The sequence below is a fragment of the Patagioenas fasciata genome, chromosome 1, assembly GCF_037038585.1.
Source record: "Patagioenas fasciata isolate bPatFas1 chromosome 1, bPatFas1.hap1, whole genome shotgun sequence".
Lineage (NCBI taxonomy): Eukaryota > Metazoa > Chordata > Aves > Columbiformes > Columbidae > Patagioenas > Patagioenas fasciata.
The window spans coordinates 42,596,297-42,616,723 of NC_092520.1; the positions used below are offsets into that span (position 1 = coordinate 42,596,297).

Genomic DNA, 20,427 nt, shown 5'->3' on the forward strand with positions numbered 1-20,427 from the left:
AACATTAGCACTTTCTGCAGATTTTTATTTTCTTGTTTGAAACAGTTACAACGTGTGAAAATAAAATGGTTTTTTGTCAAGCTCCTTAACTGTCTGCTGTTGTAGCATGTTCCCTCTTCCTGTGCTGCTATAGCTGAACGTTTCCTTCGAAAAATTAATAAGATATAAAGATGCATCTTCAAAATATCTAATTTTAAAGGAGGGGTAGTTATTTGGTTTAGAGAACTGAAATGTTCCAGACTATATTTTGCACATGTAGGTTGCAGTATCCTCTCCAGTTTAATTCCCCAAGGTTCCCAGGGGTCAATGGACTGCTCATTCCCAGTACCTCACAGAACATTTGGAAGGTGCTTTATAAAGAACTTGAAGATAAACTTTCTGTGCTGAAAAGCTGTTATTCTGGAAAGTTTAACCCTGCCTTCTGAGTGGTGACTATAATTATTCCTAAATTTTAAAGCAAGTATGCAATTTGCAAAGTGTAATTCATAGCAAATTTTAAAACATATTTGTTAATATTTCACAACTCTTCTACTTTCAAATTAATACCACCCTTCATAGCGACGGTCCTACTTGTGCTATAAAGTGAATATGGCTTTGAATTTAACATTGTTTTAAACATTACTTAGAATTATCCCCAAATAAAATTATCATAGTCTGTACATAGATATTATTCACAAATTACTGACCCACAGTTGTATAATTTTTAAATTATGCAAATCTATGTGATTTGATTAATTACTGGCCCAAAAACTATATAACTGTAAGTTGCATATGGCTGTCTAACCTCTCTTCCCATCCGTTTCTTTACATGCCCTGTCTGTATTTTCCGTCTTACAGCAGCCTTTGCAGTTGTCCCAGACACTTAGTAGATTTTTAGTAGTCTTTCCAAGTTCAAGTACCTCTACGCAAATTTAAACATCCAAAACCTGATAAAAAACCCCACCATTCCAGTTGTCTATGATGCAGGCTTTGCTTTATTTCACTAACTCTGAACAAGTGTATACATAAACCAACAGTTACACTGTAGGGCCACAAGGCTAGTTTTGTGGTGTGGTATGCACCGTTGAGCTGTGAGACACTTTTTGCCTGAAGTTACTACACAGCATCCCTTGGACAGACAGCAGATAGAGAGAAGGAATCCTCTCTTCATTCACATTCACCCCTTCTAAGGCAAGATCAGTACCTAGAGTCAAACAACTTTGTTTGTTTTTTTTTAAACCACCCAGGCATTGCACAGTAGAGGAACAGTCACTCAGGGAGATGCTGGTTCCAGTGACAACCAAAAGTTAACAGCATCTTCCCCAGTTAAGATCAGAAAGTCATCTTCTCTCTGCCATTACTATTAGATGGCAGTCAGCAGAGCCTACTCCTAACTGAAGGGCCTTCCAAGCTATGCAAACTCAAAGAAATGAGCAATGTTGCTTAACACTGCTGACCCCAGTCTATACAGGCTATGATAGGATGTCTTCTTACCCATGTTAGAGATCTATAGAAAACTACTTTTTTTTTTTTTTTTCCTGATCCCCATGGACGAACCAAAATAATTATGATTATACGTTTCAGAAAACCAGAAGATCCAATTTCCTAATAATAGGAAGACGGAAAGAATCAGCCGGGAAGACACTATATTTTCTTAGGGAAGTGAGAGATACAGGTTTAATGTGAAGATATGAATAAACTAAATACAGCAAAAAATCATTATTCATTTTTGGCTGCAGTGTATGTGCTGATTATGCAGAGCTAGACATATTTTCCTATAAAACAAACCAGATGGAATACCACAGTATAACACACAGAATCACAGAATCACAGACTGTCAGGGATTGGAAGGGACCTCGAAAGATCAACCAGTCCAATCCCCCTGCCAGAGCAGGAACACCTAGATGGGGTTACACAGGACAGAGGCCCAATTTAAAATAATGCTAAGTATATAAAGAATTATGTGAAATTACATTAAAGAAGTATTCTAGTATAGTTTATTTCACTCATGTACCACTCCAGTGGTTTTTTAGTCATCTAAAGATAAAAGGAAAAACATGACTTATTCAACTGCCTTTAAGCTATTGGATATGAAAATGCCATGATAAATGGAAGGCAAATACATAGAATATTGAGGTTCTTATTATAAATATACTATGCATTCAGACAATTCCTCTATACACATACATATACAAACCCCTAGTTTTCAGATGAACAGTTCTCTAAAAAAGTCTGAGTTATTTTAGTTAGCAGTACTGAAGACAAAGTATATGAAAAAGACATAGACAGGTGAAACAGAATTCATTTAATAGATATAGGCATGGTGAACAGTGATGTGCAGTAAATTTAAAACCTATACCATGACTGTGGCAGCACAAATTATTTCAGATAAGAAGTTAAGTATTTTTCTCGATGTTCTGGATACATTTCAACTTTTTTCTTTTTTTTTAACTTAAATTCTACTTAGGATTCTGCTGGGTATTGAATGAGATTAATTCTGTGTATTGTGCACACTTTCATGGGCATTATAAACTCTGATTAATCAAGGTTTATGTAGTAATGAGAGATTCACAAAGAAAGACTTTAGAAATTAAAGTAGTGTAGATGATCAGGGTAGTTTTGCACGAAGGTCCAACTGCTGCTGACAACTCCCATGTGTATGCAGCAGGGGTGTATGTAATTCTCCCATCCAGCGTTTCTGATGAAACAATAAAGTACCAGATTTCATAGTTCTACCTTCATCTACAAATCAGTACACCATTGCAAAATACAAATTTTTATTCTTTGTTTTAGTTATCATTTGTGAAGTTGCAAATTGTGAAATTGTTTTGGTGGAACATTTTCAAGTGATCTTTTAGCTATCTTTCTATAACACTCTTTTTATGAAGCTAAGCATATTATATTTCCTTGTTAATGATTTGTAAATAAAGAATTTTGTATAAAGCTCATTGTTATTCTCATATTTTTGCATAGTTGATTATTGAAGAAAAAACACATAGCAAAGTCATTGCATGAAAAAGAATAAATGCGTTGCAATATTGTTTGTAATTCAGTGTTTTAAGTCAAATGCAGAAATATCTAGAGCCTGTGTTCTGATTATGTTCTTAAGTATTTTTGAACAACCTGTTGTAGGCTGCATGAAGTCAGATAAACTTCATGAAGGATGTCTGCAACTACAAGAGCAATGCATTCACTTCAGTTAAGTAAAAATGCAGGAATTTTTATATAAAAAAAATTTTTTTTTTTCAGAAGCATATCCAAATGCTTAAACATCTCCTCATTGCCCCAGACCCCACCTTTGTATTCAATGTAGGCACTAATTTTTTTTCTCACAGCTAGAATGATTCAGTATTTAAGCCCAGGAAGAAGGGTGAGAGTTCTATATTTATCATCACAAAATTTCTACTTGTTTTTTCCCTGTAAGACTTTCTGCTGATTTTGCTATTACTAAAGCTGTTGCTGACATGTACTTTGACCATTTTGTTCAAGATTTAGAGCTGCTGCTATGAGTAGGTGTGAAACAATGACCTTGATCTAGTGATCTGCAACATTACATTTTGAACTGAAAAAATAGTTACTCAAGAGGAATGAATGTGACCTAAATAGGTTACTGACACAGATATCAAGAAGAATTTCTTGGTAAAGAAAGAGTTATACAGAAAACAGGGTAGCAGTTCTTCTCTTTAGTTAAGCTGTAAGAAATTCCTGTAAGCACTTCAAAAATAATAATTTCTACACAAGAATTTTTACATTGTCTCACTAAAAAAAAAATTAAATAACACAGGGATTTGCCATAAAGTGGCATGAACAAATATCAGAAAGCCTTCGGGAATATTCAGTTATTCAATATTATCAGAACTCTCTAAAATTAATACAAACGTTTTCCACTAATGTTTATACATTAAAGACTACTGGAAATGACACCTTTTTGACAATGATTTTAGGTAATGCCTTTAGTGTTGGGTGTTTTGTTTTATAATACAGTGTTATGTTTAATAACATAAACATTCGTGTTTTATTTTCTGCTTTTGTCTAGGCTAAAACTTACAAAAGTCCCCTTTATTAATGATTTATATAATCCAAAATGCTAGTTTACTTTTGCTTATCAACATAACACATGCCTCTTCTTTAAAAGCAGTTCTGTTCCCATTGGAACTTGTGAAAATAAGTTGGTCTGCACAATAAAAGAGAAGTTCTACATGTGGAAAGCAGCAAATGCTGGGACAACTGCATCTCCTACAGGAGGGGTGTGCACCCTGTAGAGCTCCCACTGCTGGGGAGCGGGTGACGGTAACCTGCACAAACTGGGAGAGACAGGGTGCATATATCTGTGTTTGTGTCTGTGTATGAACACGTGTGTGTGTCTGTGACTAGAACTTTTGGAGCTTTGCTCAAGAAGGGTGTTCAGAAATTTGAAGAAAATTCATATTTTGCAAGTGTTTGGGACTGCAGTTTTTCTACTGCGTGACTCTTTTTGATCCTAAGCACATAGTTCATCTGATTGCCAGTTAATTATGTATCATAAATAAATCAATAAGCTGTTTTGATCATGATTTGGTTTAAACGATGTCAACTGAGCAGTCTGGCGCTGCAACAGCATCAATTTTCCATTTCTCCTAGCCTTCTTTGATCACTTATCATGATAGCTGTACAGAGGCTCATGCACACTGCTTAGCTCTTGGCTTATTCCTGGGAGATTCTATTTGGTTGCAATCACTTCCATCTAAGGTAAACATGTTGTAAAGGGTGCTCTCCCTAACCTGCATAAGAGCATAGGAGCCAGGCAATGCCCAGTATCCATTTGGCTCTAAATGGTGCCTTCTCTAGTCTGAAAAGATGTGATTATTTCATTTTCCATTTCAGAGTGTTAAAAACAAAATGAAAGGTGCAGTGAAGCTTACTTGGACATTCTTATGCCTGAAACTACAGCATTTTGGAGCACTTTCTAGAATTCAGCATGAAAATTTATGAGGTGGTGGAAGGTGGAAGACAGAGCTGGAGGACTTCACAGGGCAGGAGGTACCAACATTTTTAAGTCTTACCCATGCTGGCTATTGAGGGTGGTTACAGCAGTGCACTGCCTCCAGAACAAAATCCAGAATTTGTGCTGAAAGAAATAATTTGCTTTACTGCAAAGCCAACCCCAGTAGTAACAGTGATTAAAGAAACTTGAGTGATCAGGGGACATAAATTGTTTGGTGTATGGAAAAAGCTAAGTTTTCTGTCAGTGCAGAGGTTCTCTAAATCACCTAGCTGCCATGCATGTGTCTTCTCTAGATCATATCAAATATTGGGTTTGTGGTTTTTGTTTGTTTTGTTTGTTTGTTTGTTGTTTGTTTGGTTTTCTGTATACTTTACTCAGTGATAAAATCTCTGTACTGGAAATGTCAGAAAATAGAGTTAGTGGGGAAGTAATGAGGAGGGACACAAGGGTGTTCTTGGGAGAATAATCCCTCAAATATTCTCATGAGGGCAACAGCCTTTTGTGCTGTCTCCTTGACTCCACAGGTTGTACCAACTAGTGCAAATACCAAGACTGGCAAGGCAGGAAGTTTGTGGGATGATGAAATTTATCTTCTCTGTGGTAACTTTGGCTCTTCTCTTATATTTGAAGCTGTGGAGGCTTCAGTATAGATCACTTCAGGTTCTTCTCTTTATTTCTAACTGTAACTGAATCAGCAATTTCAGAAGTCAACTACACTGAAAAAATGACAGAAATGAAGGGATGTAAAGTAAGTACTGAAAAACTACCAGATGGTGTACAATCTGGACTTTTTTCTATACAGAAATGCACGGGTAAATCAAAGTACTGTAACTGCAAATTGCCCTATGAGGCTGAATGTTCTGGAACATATTGAAATTCACAGGAGTGAAAAGAAGCAAACAATAAAGTTAATATTTACAAGAACTAGAAGAGAATTTTAGTGTGATGCATACATTTAAGTATCTCATTAGTCATTAGCCAGTGTATTTCATATTCCTCTGGTGAAGTAATTACCCAAGCTCCACCTTTACTCTAGAATTACGCAATCACATTATCATGTTACAGAATCACAAAACAGTTGAGGTTAGCAAAGACCTCCGGAGGTCATCTGGTTCATCTCCCCTGGCTCAAACAGGGACACCTACAGCCAGTTATCCAGGATTTTGTCTAGACAGTTTTTTAATATCTCCAGGACGGTGGCTCCACCCAATCTCTGGGCAGGGTCATAGGCTCAGTCACCCTTACAGTATAAAAGTGTTTCCTGATGTTCAGAAGGAAACTCTTGTCTTTTAGTTTTTGCCTGTTGCCTCAGGTCCTGTCACTGGGCACAACTGAGAAGAACCTGTTTCTGTCCTCTATGCACCCTCTCTTCAGCTATTCATATACATTGATGAGATCCCTGCCTTGAGCTTTCTATGGGTCAAACAGTCCCAGCTCCCTCAGCCTTTTCCTCATAATGGAGATGCTCCAGTCCCTTCACCACCTTTGCAGCCCTTCATTGGACTCTAGAGTAGCTCCTTATACCTCTTATACTGGAAAACCCAGAACTGCACACAGCACTTCAGGTGTGGCCTTGCTTGTGCTGAGGAGAAGGGAAGGATCACCTCCCTTAATCTGCTGGTAATACTTTGCCTAAGGCAGCCCAGGATATCATTTGTCCTTTTGTAGCAACGTAACACTTCTGAGTCCTGTTCAACTTGGGTGTCTTCCAGGACCCACAGAAATCACAGAATGGTTGAGGTTGAAAAAGACTCCTGGATGTCATCTTGTCCAACTCCCCCGCTCAAGCTCAGTCACCTACTTGTCAGTGCTCAAATCTATGCCCTTAATTTATCAGTGTGCAGGGATCCTTGGTAAGGTCCTGATTTTTCCATCTCCAGAGGCTGAATCACCCATGTAATTTTCATTCACTTGAACTATCTGGTATGTTGGATGGCTTGTGGTTCTTGGCACATGAACACAATTTAGAGGGTCAAGAAAGTTGGCTGGACTTGGTGAATCTTGTTATGACTGGGAGTATATGGGATACACATGTATAGTTCTCCAAAGATGCAAATAAATACCTCAATATTCCATGAGAATTGCATGCCTGAATCAGCACTGATGCCCATCTTAAAGGTATCTAAAGACCCTTTGAAATCTCTCTGTAACAGAAGCTGCAATTAAATACATGCAAGATAGTTTAAGGCCAACCTTGGGGAGTTTCTTAAAGACTTGAAATTAGGTCAGATCTGTTAAAGGAATGACAAGTATTTCCAGTGAGATCTGACCAGACTGGGAAAAAAGTAAGTTTTTTGGTGGCTGAAGAGAGAAGGGATAGAGGGATAATCTCAAGCTCAGTTGGAATAAAGGTATCAAACTGCACAATGAAAGGCTGATAAAGAATGATTTTAAGAACCTTACACGAAGAATTTGCTGTGATCTTATCCTTAATGTCCACAAGCTATGGGTCCCGGGTGTTGTGCTTCAAGATAGAATGGACAACTTTGATTACTACTTTGACTCTCTGACAGCAGAATTTAAGTCAGTAATTCTCAGAATATGTGAATGCATGTTCTCTATACCCCTCACTCAGCAGAACAGGCCAAGCATCACCCAATGCCTCTGAAAACAGAGGCATTTTGCCCAACATTTTTTCTGATAACTACACAGGAAAAGACTGATTCCTTATTCTTCATTTAGTCTCAGTCACCAAAGAGGTGCACTGCATTGTGTAAATAGGGAGGTATGTAAACTCACCTCATATGCTGCCACATGCCATTGGGGAAATTGCTGGGAACACCTCTACAGTGAGTATCAGGGCAAATCTTCGTCAGTGCCTTCAAGAGAAACTGATCTCCCCATGTCTTCCTCTCTGAAGGCAGCAGATGCTTTAAAATTCACCAGGCAAGTTCTGCCATATCTCAAACAGTTGGACAGAGAGGGTGGCTGCTCTGTATGGTTGCTCTGCTCCCTAGGTCTACTATCAGGGATCACACCTGAATGGGCAATTTTTGGCATTTCCATTTATCTTGAACAACTGCTATGCAGGTCTTTGCCACAGGGGGCAAAAGGACGTCAGGTCCTTTTCTGTCAAACTGCATTTCAGTTGGATGGCCCTCAGCATATACTGGTTGATCTTCTCCAGGTATAGGACTTGCACATCCCCATGTTGAACTTTATGAGGTTACTTACTATTATTTATTTAATTAATCATGATTTCTCTCTCCAGAATGTTGTGTTGCCAGCTAGAAATAACATATATTGTAGTTCTTAGGATTTGAAACAGTTAATTTCAGTTTCTGTTTATTATTGTGTGAATAGAACTTAAAATCATAATCTCTTTGTAGTTTATCAAACATATATCCAGTGACAAACTCTCAGAATATATTATCTGAAATGACTGAAAATATCTGCAATAGATAAACTAAGGCTTCTAAATTCAGTTGTCTTGTTTTCTTAGTGGATTTTTTTTTTTACAAACAGCTAATTTTTGTCAGTTCCACTTAAGCAACATAAAATGAAAAGTAAGTTTTAATGCACAGTTGCAACATAGACAGTGAAAAACACAGTTATTCATACTGATAGCCTGCTTTCCTCTTAACTTGGTGTTCTAATTTTCTCAATAAAATTCACCATGATGACAATCTCATTACTGTTAGGTTGATGACTCTGATGCAAGACATTTTTTGTTGCTGTTTATATATTCCATTATTCTTTTCCAGAGATGGTCATTGGCACACAGTCTTGACCTAAAACTAATGGAATATTACTTGTTTATTACTGCATTTTACAATTGATGTAAATTATGCTATAACTATTTCCCATTGCTAGTTAGAGAATGGCTGGGAAAACACTGAATTATACCAACAATTATTTCTATTTAAAAACAACAACAAAAAATCCCCTCAAAAATCTAAATGTGTTCATTTTTTAGAAAAAAATGGACTCCAGAAAGTATAAGAAAGAATACTAAAATATATTACATGCAACTGAGTAAATGTCAAATTACAATCATCTATCTCAGTAAAATCACTCACAATATTTGAAAACACTGGAATTGTGTGGCTGAGACAGAACTGTTACTTAAATAGAGCAGGCAAGATTTCAGAAGAAAGCTGTAGATACTTGAATAAAAGTGTTAGGCAGACAGCTGCTTGGACTGTCAGAGGTATGATTTATTTTGGCTTATCCTCATGAGGTATTCTAAGGCTATGACTACATGATTCTTTAATTTGACATAACAAATGCCCTCATGGAAAACACACAGGTGAAAAACAACTAGCACTAAAGGCAGAAGAGCCTCATACAGTGGACAGATATATGATGTTATCAATAAAAAGAGTGAGATTGCAAAAGGGACAGTTCGTTTCTCACTTGTCAGTTCATTTTCTGTGAGCATCTACTTATCTCATGAGTAGTAACAGCATGTTTATGCTCCTGTTTCATAGGAGCTGCTCCTAGAGCCAGACAGGGACTGTGGACATTCCTGGTCTGTGGTGTCAGCTACTGGAACCAGTGGGGTCTTTAACCTCCAGCCACTGGGGCTGTGTCCCAAAAACCAGATGCTGGGGGGGACCAGTGTGAGGAGGGTAGAGGGGCTGTGCTGGTGCTCTGGGGATCTGCAAATGTGCATGTGCTTGTGAACCTGGAGAGTGTGGTGTGTGTGCTGCACTAGTGAACTTTTGCCTCTGCCAGCCCAAGAGGCGGAGGAGATGTGGTTGCCTGTGCCTGTGTCTGGTGTGAGTCCTGAATGTGGGGGCTGCTGGAGGCAGTGCCTTTTCTGTGGCCACCTGTGTAACTGGCCATATCCACGTCCTGTGTGTGTGTCTGTGCCTGTCTCTGGAATACACACTTCACTTCTGGTTGAACCCACTAATGGGAAAATAGCAGATAGATGCACTCCTCAGCCCAAGCAGAGACCCAGGTAGCAAGAGGCACCAGGTTGGGCTCCAGCAAATGCGCAGGAGGGTCCTGGACTGGGGTGGCTGGAGACAGTGGTTGCTCCAAACTTCCTTAGCAGTTTGTAAGAATGAAACTATTTACTTGCATTCTAGTATCTGAACAGGAATAAGAAAATGTACTGTTTTCTTATTAAAAACACACAAAAAGATCTTTACAAAAATATATTAAGAATTATCTTTAAATGCAGGAAGCCTAAGCCATTAATTCATTTGCATGATGTATTAAGTACAGTACAGTGCTTAAGTACAGCACGTAAGGTGGTGTGTTTTACTATGAAGCCAGGTCAATGGAGGAGTGTGCTTTAGTCGATGAGGACTGGGTTAGGGATCAATTAAGTAATCTGGACATCCATACATCCATGGGTCCAGATGAGATGCACCCGCGGGTGCTGAGGGAGCTGGCTGAAGTCATTGCTAGACCGCTCTCCATCATCTTTGCCAAGTCTTGGGAAACGGGAGAGGTGCCCGAGGACTGGGGGAAAGCAAATGTCACTCCAGTCTTCAAAAAGGGCAAGAAGGAGGACCCAGGTAATTATAGACCGGTCAGCCTCACCTCCACCCCTGGGAAAGTAATGGAACGGCTTGTCCTTGGTGCCATCTCAAGGCATATCAAGGATAAGAGGGTTATTAGGCGCAGTCAGCATGGCTTTACTAAGGCTAAGTCATGCTTGACCAACCTCATAGCCTTTTATGAGAATGTAACAGGGTGGATGGATGATGGCAGAGCGGTGGATGTGGTCTACCTTGACTTCAGCAAAGCGTTTGACACAGTCTCCCATAGCATCCTAGTTGCTAAGTTGAGGAGGTGTGGTCTGGACAATAGAGTAGTGAGGTGGGTTGCAAACTGGCTTAACGAGAGAAGCCAGAGAGTGGTAGTCAATGGTGCAGAGTCTAGTTGGAGGCCAGTATCTAGTGGAGTGCCTCAGGGGTCAGTATCTGGGTCAATATTATTCAATATATTCATTAATGATTTAGAGGAGGGAACTGAGTGTACTATCAGCAAGTTTGCTGATGACACTAAGCTGGGAGGAGTGGCTGACACGCCAGAAGGCTGTGCTGCCATCCAGCGGGACCTGGACAGGCTAGAGAGTTGGGTGAGGAATAACCTGATGAAATTTAACAAGGGAAAGTGTAGAGTCCTGCATCTGGGCAGGAACAACCCCAGGTTCCAGTATAGGCTGGGGAATGACCTATTAGAAAGCAGTGTAGGGGAAAGGGACCTGGACAATAGGATGACCATGAGCCAGCACTGTGCCCTTGTGGCCAGGAAGGTCAATGGCATCCTGCGTGTATTAGAAGGGGGGTGGTCAGTAGATTGAGAGAGGTCCTCCTTCCCCTCTACTCCGCCCTGATGAGATCCCATCTGGAATATTGTGTCCAGTTCTGGGCCCCTCAGTTCAAGAAGGACAGGGAACTGCTGGAGAGAGTCCTGTGCAGAGCCATAAAGATGATTAAGGGAGTGGAGCATCTCCCTTATGAAGAAAGGCTGAGGGAGCTGGGTCTCTTTAGTTTGGAGAAGAGGAGACTAAGGGGGGAACCTTATTAATGTCAATAAGTGTATAAAGGTGAGTGCCATGAGAATGGAGCCAGGCTCTTCTCAGTGGCAAACAATGATAGGACAAGGGGTAATGGGATCAGGGTGGAACACAAGAGGTTTTGCTTAAATTTGAGAAGAAACTTCTTCTCAGTGAGGGTGACGGAGCACTGGAACAGGCTGCCCAGGGAGGTTGTGGAGTCTCCTTCCCTGGAGACATTCAAAACCCGCCTGGACACGTTCCTGTGCGACCTCACCTAGGCATTCCTGCTCTGGCAGGGGGATTGGACTAGATGATTATCCAATCCCAAACATACTGTGATACTGTGTGACAATACAGCCTCAAACTTTTAAGACAACACCTCAATAATTCATATTACTTATATATATGAATATATACACACATACATCTATGTATACTTACAAGAATTCATACTTATATAAAACTTTTTGAAAAGCACACCGGGAAGAAATGTTCTGTAATAAACACATTGGACATTTTTTTTCCTTTTTTTGCTTTAAAAAGAAAATACTATACCTTCTTAAGTAGGTTTTGCTGTTTGTACACTATACAAATACAAGGATTATGAGCACTTACATTCTGAAAATTAAACTCTGTTACTCTACATTGCATATTGTGAATGAAAATGCAAGTAAGGTGTAGATAATACGTTTTCTCAAGATAGATAGTCATGTACATCAAATTAATAGATAATGAATGCTCTCAGATGTTTTATGTATGTGAAGACAAAGTAGTTTGTAGTAATTTCCACAACTTGCAAAATGCCATAAAAAGTCTTGATCAATTTTACTTTTTTTTTTTAATTCACACTGAACTGAAGATGAAGGAGGTAGATATATTTTCAAGTTATGGACATCTCAGACACATATTTGAAACAGCAAGAAGAATTACCTAAGAGGAAAAACATGACCTTTCCCCATTTTTTTGCCTTTATTTACAATATTTACAAAAGGCTGTACAATATTTCTTTCAGTATATAAAAAGTATGTCTATATGTGAATGAAAAATATAAAATTAAAATAAGTTTAGGTGAAGTGTACTCTGACAAAATAAAAAAGCCCAGTAAAATAAGGACATCTTTGAATCACCAGAGCGAAAGAGAAGCTTCATTTAGCTATGTTAGATGACATTCCTGTGAAACAATGACGTATAAGTAATAAACCACATTGGCAAAGAGAGTAGATTTAGATTAGATATAGGGAAGAAATTCTTCACCAGGTTGCCCAGAGAAGTTGCCCCATCCCTGGAAGTGTTCAAGGCCAGGTTGGATGGGGCTTTGAGCAAGCTGGTCTAGTGGAATGTTTCCCTGCCCATGGCAGGGGTGGCAGAACTAGGTGATCTTTAAGGTCCCTTCCAACCCGAACATTGATATGATTCTATGATCCTCCTAAAATGCATCTAAATAATAACAAAAGGACTCTTAATACTGCTTGATAAAGACTAATGATGCACCTCACCTATTCACCAACAGAGCAATTTTTGTGATAGGTTTTATATCTAGACACAAGTTTAATGAAAAACACACATTTAATATCAATCTTTCAGTAAATCAACTGTTCGTTCTCTTTGTTAATGACGTGTCACATTTTTATGGACGAGTTTCTTGCTGACATAATTTTTCATTTATTTTTCCCTTGTATATATGTAAGACTGTAAATAATGAACTATTCTAAGACTTTGATGAACTAATCTAGGACTATTCCAAAAGTAATATATACCAGTGTTTTTGAATCATGGTTAGCCTGACACTTTTGTTTTCTGTTGTTTTCTTTTGTTTTCTTTTTCTGCAGATCTCCTTGTCCCTTGTTGTTCTACCTGCTAGCTAGTTGTGCTGGTTTGAATGAAAATGGGTTAATTTTCTTCATGCAGTTAGAAACCTTTCTTTTTCATAGCTAGCACAGTCATCATTTTGACTTAGTTTGAGAACACCCTGGGACAGAGTTAATATTTTTAATTGTTCTGGTCTGAAAGTCAAGGACATTCTGAGCGCTCTGCCCACAGGCGTAAGGCATCGAGGAATGGGGGGCATGGATGGGGCAGAGCTTGACTGGCATCCAGACTGATCAATAGGAGTATTCCATCCCATTAGCATCATGCTTCATATTTAAGGAGAGTCGGGATCTTCCGGTCTCTCTCTCACGTTCTCTTAGCTTTCTTCACTCTTTTTGTCGGAGCATGGGGAGGACCCATGCAGAGGACCCTAGGCATTTCTGCCTTTTTTTTCCTTTTTTATCTCTTTGGGATCAGCCTTTTGGGACCAGATGCTGCTTCCTGAGACTGACTGCTTGGTGTAGGTGGAGTTTGTGAGGAATTGCATTGAGTATCTTTAATATTCTATTTCTATTATACATATATACATACATTAGTAGTGTATTAGTATTTTGTTATTTTATTAAACTGTGTTTATCTCAATCCAAGTTTTTCCCTTCCCTTTCGATTCTTTCCCCTGTTTTGTGGGTGAGGAGGGGGATAAGTGAGTGGCTATCGTGGTTATATTGCTAGTTCGGGTTAAACCACACCACTAGTGAGACAGGTTAGAAAAGCTCATGAGAGATCAATCAGCACTCTGCCATCAGTATAACACTGCTCAATTATTTATACCAATCTCCTCTTGCTTTGCAAGTATATTTTCCTCATGTTAATTTTCCAGAATACTGTCTAACATGTAGACCATATATATTATGTTCTGTCCCATGGCTTTTGTTCTGCATTTGGGATTCCAAGATGGCTGCAATAAGTCAGTGTTTTACCATTCTTACAAGTTGGTGCATGTGCAGTTCTTGCATTTACTCATTTACTTCAGTCTAGCATGCTCCTTTATATGTAGACTTAGACAGATTTTGTATACTACTAGATGATTAAATCCCACTAATTGGAATTACAGAAGTCAATGTAATGATATGATTGGGTTACGTGAATGGAACTTTGTCAGATGCATATACCTCTAATCTATTAATACATCTCATTCTATGAATGTAAAAATATAAAGAAAATCTGTTTCTTATATATGCCTTTCAAAATAAATAAATAACAAAGATGTGTGGAAACAGATATTTAAATAAGGTTTTGTACATTTAGAAAATGTTTTAAAATTACTTAAGTTTCTTCCTTTGAATTCTATCCAGTTAGTACTGTGCTGCCTTAGCTTTTCACATCAGGTATAATCACTGACTGCTGGAGTTTGTCACCTCTTTTTTTATGGAAAGGAAGATAACTACAGAACAGATTACAAAAGAAACTTGATTTAGCATACTAGGCTACTTTTTATGTGGTGGCACACATAACCTTCAAATAATTTCATAATACTAGCACTTAGCCACTGTTTTATATGCTAGCTAATAAATTGCTAATTTCCTCAGCTCATCTAGTTCTTATATGTAACTGTTTCGTATTTGGTAGCAAGCACCAGGAGGCATTAAAAATACATCATTGTGTAACTCAGTCATCCATGTCAGCATTTCAGTGGAGAAAGTTGTGGGGAAAAAAAAATGAGGAGAGATAGTACAGTATCAGTCTCATCTCATGGCCCAAATATTGAAGTGTGCTTTGTGGACTCAATGACTTTTAAAATCGTGCAACCAGCACTCAGGTCTCCCAATCTGGCATGTGGAAGCAGAACTCACTGGGCATAAAAGCTAGTCAAGGACACAGCAGCATCACAAGACAGATGAGCTGAGCAGATGCAAGTCGAGGCCACACAATTGCAGATCCTGAATTACCCAGAATGTCACACTGGCTATAAAAGAGGCTACTACTATGCACATGCTGTTATGTCATACCAGGCCCCCTCACAAAGCAGGGTTTTTTTTCTGCTGTAAATGCATATAAGCCCCGTTACTTTCATTTTCAGTCAGTTTGCATTGACAGAGGGCTGAACCTCTGTCACGCTGCATTCCCTCCTGCTGCTATAGAAATGAACTGGTTCTGCCTGACCTGAATGTGTAAAATGGGCTGTGTGTTGAAGTGCAATGGTGGTGAACTCTGTGCTGTCTCCCTAAATATTTATATATTTTGATTTGCTATACGAACAAGGAACAGATCTGTATAGAAAGCTAGAAGAAATACAGATGTACCTAGATTAGGTTTATGGTCATTTCTACTACCTGAATACTTAGAGTGTTTATCATAAATTGTCCAAAGTAAGAGAAAATTTGTATTTGAGGTATTTTATGGTCCAAAGGGAATTTTCTGTATAAATCCAAGCCTAACATTTAGCTACAGAAACATTTATAAATGTTAAAAGAACAAAAATAATCCACAGCTATAATAAGAAAATATACAAATTGGTTCTTTCCTCAACATTTTCCTGTTCTCACAACATTTCTTTTTCACACAAGCACAGATGTCATACATCTTTCTCATTGGTGTAACTTTATGGGAAAAAACTTGCAATGTCCTTTTGCAGACGATATTGCCACAGCTATTTAGTGAAAAAACCGTGCAATAACTATATCTAGAAACAGAGTTGTGAAATGCTGAATATCTAATTTTATATTATACTTTATTTTTAGAGTGTAATCTATTTTATATTAGAACTAATTTTTCTGAAGGCATATTCTTCATTCTAAATATGGACATGAAAATGTAAGATACTGTAGAACTATTAGTGAATTTCAAGAAAAAAGCAGTCTTTCTGAGTATATAGGCTTATAACACAGTTAGCTTTTAGTTCAAATGTTTTATTTCATTCCATTAAAGAAATCAATGGATTAGACTTCCTACCAGAGATTAAAGCACACTATCATAATTCTTATCCCCAAGAAATAACAACAAAATAATAAAATTGCCACTGTTTCCTACTTTTCGTCACAGTAAAATGGGGATAACTTTACCTTCCTTTAGCTGTTGACAAAATAGTAATCTAGTTTAAGATAGTTGTATAGTTTTTTTTTTCTACAATATTGATAAATTTCTGCATTGGAAGACCATGATATTGCATAATATTTCAGATGGAATACACTGCATAACAAAGTGCCTTTTTTCATTTCTAGAAAGCTAAAACTAAGGTAAATGAATGTCACTGTCTGTATATATTCTTTCTGGAAATTATAATCATTTTGAACAAAGAATGAACACAAAACTCAGTTTCTTTTCTCTAACAGTACAATACTTTTCCTTAAATATCGGTAGATTTTAATCGGACTAAAGGTCTTGGCAGCATTTCTTGACTGATTTAGACACTCCCCGACAATTATTGGAATAGAAAGTGACTGCAGTATTTTCTAATAAAGAAAATGCAAAATATAACTTTTATAAAGTAAGTAATATCCTCTAATACCTTTGTTGTTATCCATTCCTCCAACAGCATAAAGTGTCCCAACTGTAGATTTTCTAGGTTTAGTTCTTGGACTTTGCATGAGAGTTCTTCTCTCCGGTAAAAGATGGTATTTCATGGCTTCCAGAATAAGCTTTTGGCATTCCAGGTCATCCTTAAAAAGCACATGGTTTTCTAGGTCAGCCAGTATCTGTGAATGACACGATAATGAATCAAAAAAGTTAGGAATTTTGTAGAAAAGCAATATCATGCAATGAGAGATCACAAAATTGGTATCATAAGTATATCACTTCATTGTAGAATACAGATGTTTGCAGGGCTATTTTTCTTAGAGAAGGGACAGGAAGTAAATATTCAGTTGATTTTTAGAAGACAACTTTTAGATCACTGTTTCACCATCCCCTAAGACTACAATCTGACTACTCTCTTACTGAAGACATTGAAGAATATTAGGTATTGACCTGTAGGCTACAGACTGACTTATTTTTAATGGTTTCCAACATAACGCTGAAAAGATCCAAAGGCATCTCTTTGCAAGGATCTTGAAAGCAATGTAAAACAACGTTCTACAGTATTCTATGTAACAGTTTCCAGGAACACCTTTTTTCTAAAACCAAAGCAATCAAAAAAACCCCTACAACAACTACAAGGACGAAAACAAAGGAACCTGCTTGTACAATATTTGAATATACTGTTCTGCTGTATTATTGGGAAAAATTAAGGATTAATAATCCAGATAATATACCTATCTTCACAACTGACATAAAAAAATCCCCCTATAATCAGTAGTGACCAAATGAGATGTTCAGTGCACACAGCTGAAAGAATATTCTGTTACTTTTCCAAGGAAGAAGGCAGCAAGTTTTAAGTGTTTGGTTCACTTTCCTGTATGTACCTGTCTACGAGTTTTTGAAATGCTGTAAATCACCCTATAATTTTTCAAGATCCCATTGGACTAAGAAACCTGGTCTAACCTCTTAGCTGACACAGTTTTGAGCAGGAGGTTGGACTAGAGACCTCCTGAGGTCTTCTCCCACTGAAATGATTCTGTGATTCTCTGATCCTACTGATGTCAGGCTGGAAGAGTGCAATGCTTATGCAGATTTTGTGCCATACCTGCCAGACCCATGTAGATATTTCAGATATCCTAAGGCATCAGAATTCAAGCTCTCAATGTTTATGCTTAGGCAGCAGAGTATTACCTCTAGATGCTGATCTTTATATTCTGCTGACTATCAAATTAGAGCAGGTTTTAATTGCATATGGCAGCATATCTGTACAATCTGGTAGATTTCTAGATTTTACAGAACATCTGTTTGGGAGACCAAATCATTTTCAGAGAAGTGGCTGAAGGTCAGGAAGCAGGATAATTTTAATTTCCAGAGTCTATAAGGAAGTATCTCCCTCACAGACACATACATGCAAACCTATTGCAGTTGCCTAAACACAGACATCTAGATTCCTTTTAAGTACTCTGAGCTACTTCATCTGGACTTCAACAGCTGCTGAAGAATGCATGAATGTCCCTAGCTAGGGTCAATAGAAGAATAGTAGAACAACCACTTGATTTGTTATTATATTTCTTAATCTAGGTTCTGGACCAGGAAAACTGAGCCTATGATTAAAGTCCAATTTATTTTCAATTTCATTTACTTTCCCTAGTGTGTAGAGGAAAATACAATTATCCAGAAGCTATTTAAGCTATTATTTTTAATAACTTCCAAAGAGTGTATCCTTATAATCTTATCACCCCTTACATCAAAGGAAGGGCTCAGAAATTTCAGATTATCAAGAAATAAAAACCAAGCAATTTTGTATGCTAGATATGATAAGGATTTGTGTGCATGTGTGTCTGTGTTCTGGTGTTGGTTATTATACAACTAATGTTACTAAATAATAACATTAAAGTATCCTAATAAGAAAACAGCATTAAGTATATTTCATAATACTAGGTTAATTTATATTTTATAATATGATTTTTAATATAACTTTTTTGTGGTTTTTTTGTGAGCATGTTCAGGGTTTAGGCAGGATGATTTCTTCTCTTGCAAAACAATTTTATGTACATTTAGGACTACTGAACCAATCAGTATATTCTGACAACGATTAATTTAATAGAATACAGGCACAAGAAAGCTGAGAAATCAAATTATCAGTTTCTCCTGCACAAATTTGAGGTAATATAATAATTTATCTATACTTTCTAATGCTTAATGGAATTGATGACACGGGTTTTTATGGCAATCTTATTACATTAGTGAGGATCAAAGTCCAACAGTCATATTTGGCAACTTCCTATCAGACAGCTACTTCCTTATTCTGATGTTCCAAACTGTGCTCCTAAAGCAAATATTTATCTCTATGAGATCTTCTAACTGAGTTTTCAGGTGCTTCAAATAAAGACGTATTGATCAGTGAACACCGTCTGTTCCAAAATTCTGATATTTCATGTACCAACCACAAATAAAGGAAGAATCTCATTTTTTCCTCTTAGAAATTAATACTAGAGTTAAAAATAAAAAAAGAAAGAAACAAAACTTTAAAAACATACAGAAATCTGTTTTCATTTCTCTCAAAAAAGAAAAAAAGAATTCTCAATGGCCAAATCATTTTTTTTTTTCAAAAAAACCCTAAACCAACTAACTAACCAAAGAAGTAACAGCAAAAATAAAAATAAAATTAAATGAAAGAAAATCTTATGGATTATTCCAAAGCCTTTTCCCAATTGTGAAGATATGGGAAAAATAATTCGTGGAAAATTATTCATTATTCATCCCTCCCTACTGCCTACTTATTTTAACACGTGAGCTCACTTGTGATAAGTACTCTATTTCTAAATGTTCTAACGGCTACACTCTGTGAGGAAAAAAAAAAAAAAAAAAAATTTGAAATTAAACCTGCAGCTTAGAAGCAAAGTCATATAGAGCTAACAGTTTCATGTTGTATAAATGTTTTTCTACTCCATAGTTATCTTTTCTTATTACATCAAAATAATCAATACATTTTTATTAAATCAGGATGGACTTGATCAGGAAATTCAGTTAATAAGGATGTTTCCTTGGAAACCATATTATGTTTAGCTTGCTCTTCCATGGCTATGACATACGTCATTAAGAGTGAATTGTATCTAACATTAAATTAGGATTTCTGGGTTTTGTAACCCACAGAAACTCACAGAGCTGTCCCTTCTCAGAAGATGCACGTCATTGCTACTTTAGCATAGTTACTTCTAGTACTGCTAGAACTTCTCAGACTAGCAGTATCCTGAGAATTTTTCACAACTTTGTGTCATCATGCTTTCCATTTTCCCCAGTTAAAACCCCCACCAAGGCCTTTCTGAGCTGTATTTCTAAATTACTTTCAACACCATGCTGCAGAGAGCAAGCATGCTTCAACTCTAGGTGAACCTGCTTTAGCAGGTGGGTTGGACTAGATGCTCTCCAGAGGTCCCTTCCAACCCCAACCATTCTGTGACTCCGTGATTCTGTAACTCAGTGAAGCACATTCAATTTGAGATCTGGAGTGAAAAGAACTCAAGTATTGCCAAAGAGGAAAGTCAACTCCAATGACCACAAGAGGAGTTCGGTACTGGTGCAGTAACTGATGGTGGATGCACCATGGGACTGCACCCTTATTGCTGCCTTGCTGTGACCTTCAGCTCCAATCTTCCTTCCTTGGGGAGCATCTCTA

At 37.6% G+C, this 20,427-nt stretch overlaps 1 protein-coding gene across 1 annotated transcript in view; it reads right to left on the reverse strand.

Annotated features, from left to right (window-relative positions):
- The window catches only part of KLHL1 (kelch like family member 1), a 213,802-nt gene that overhangs the window by 45,031 nt on the left and 148,344 nt on the right, over positions 1-20,427 (reverse strand). Inside the window, exon 6 of the mRNA XM_065832465.2 lies at positions 16,741-16,927. Within this exon, the coding sequence (XP_065688537.2) occupies positions 16,741-16,927 (187 nt within the window). The remainder of the gene's footprint in view (positions 1-16,740; positions 16,928-20,427) is intronic.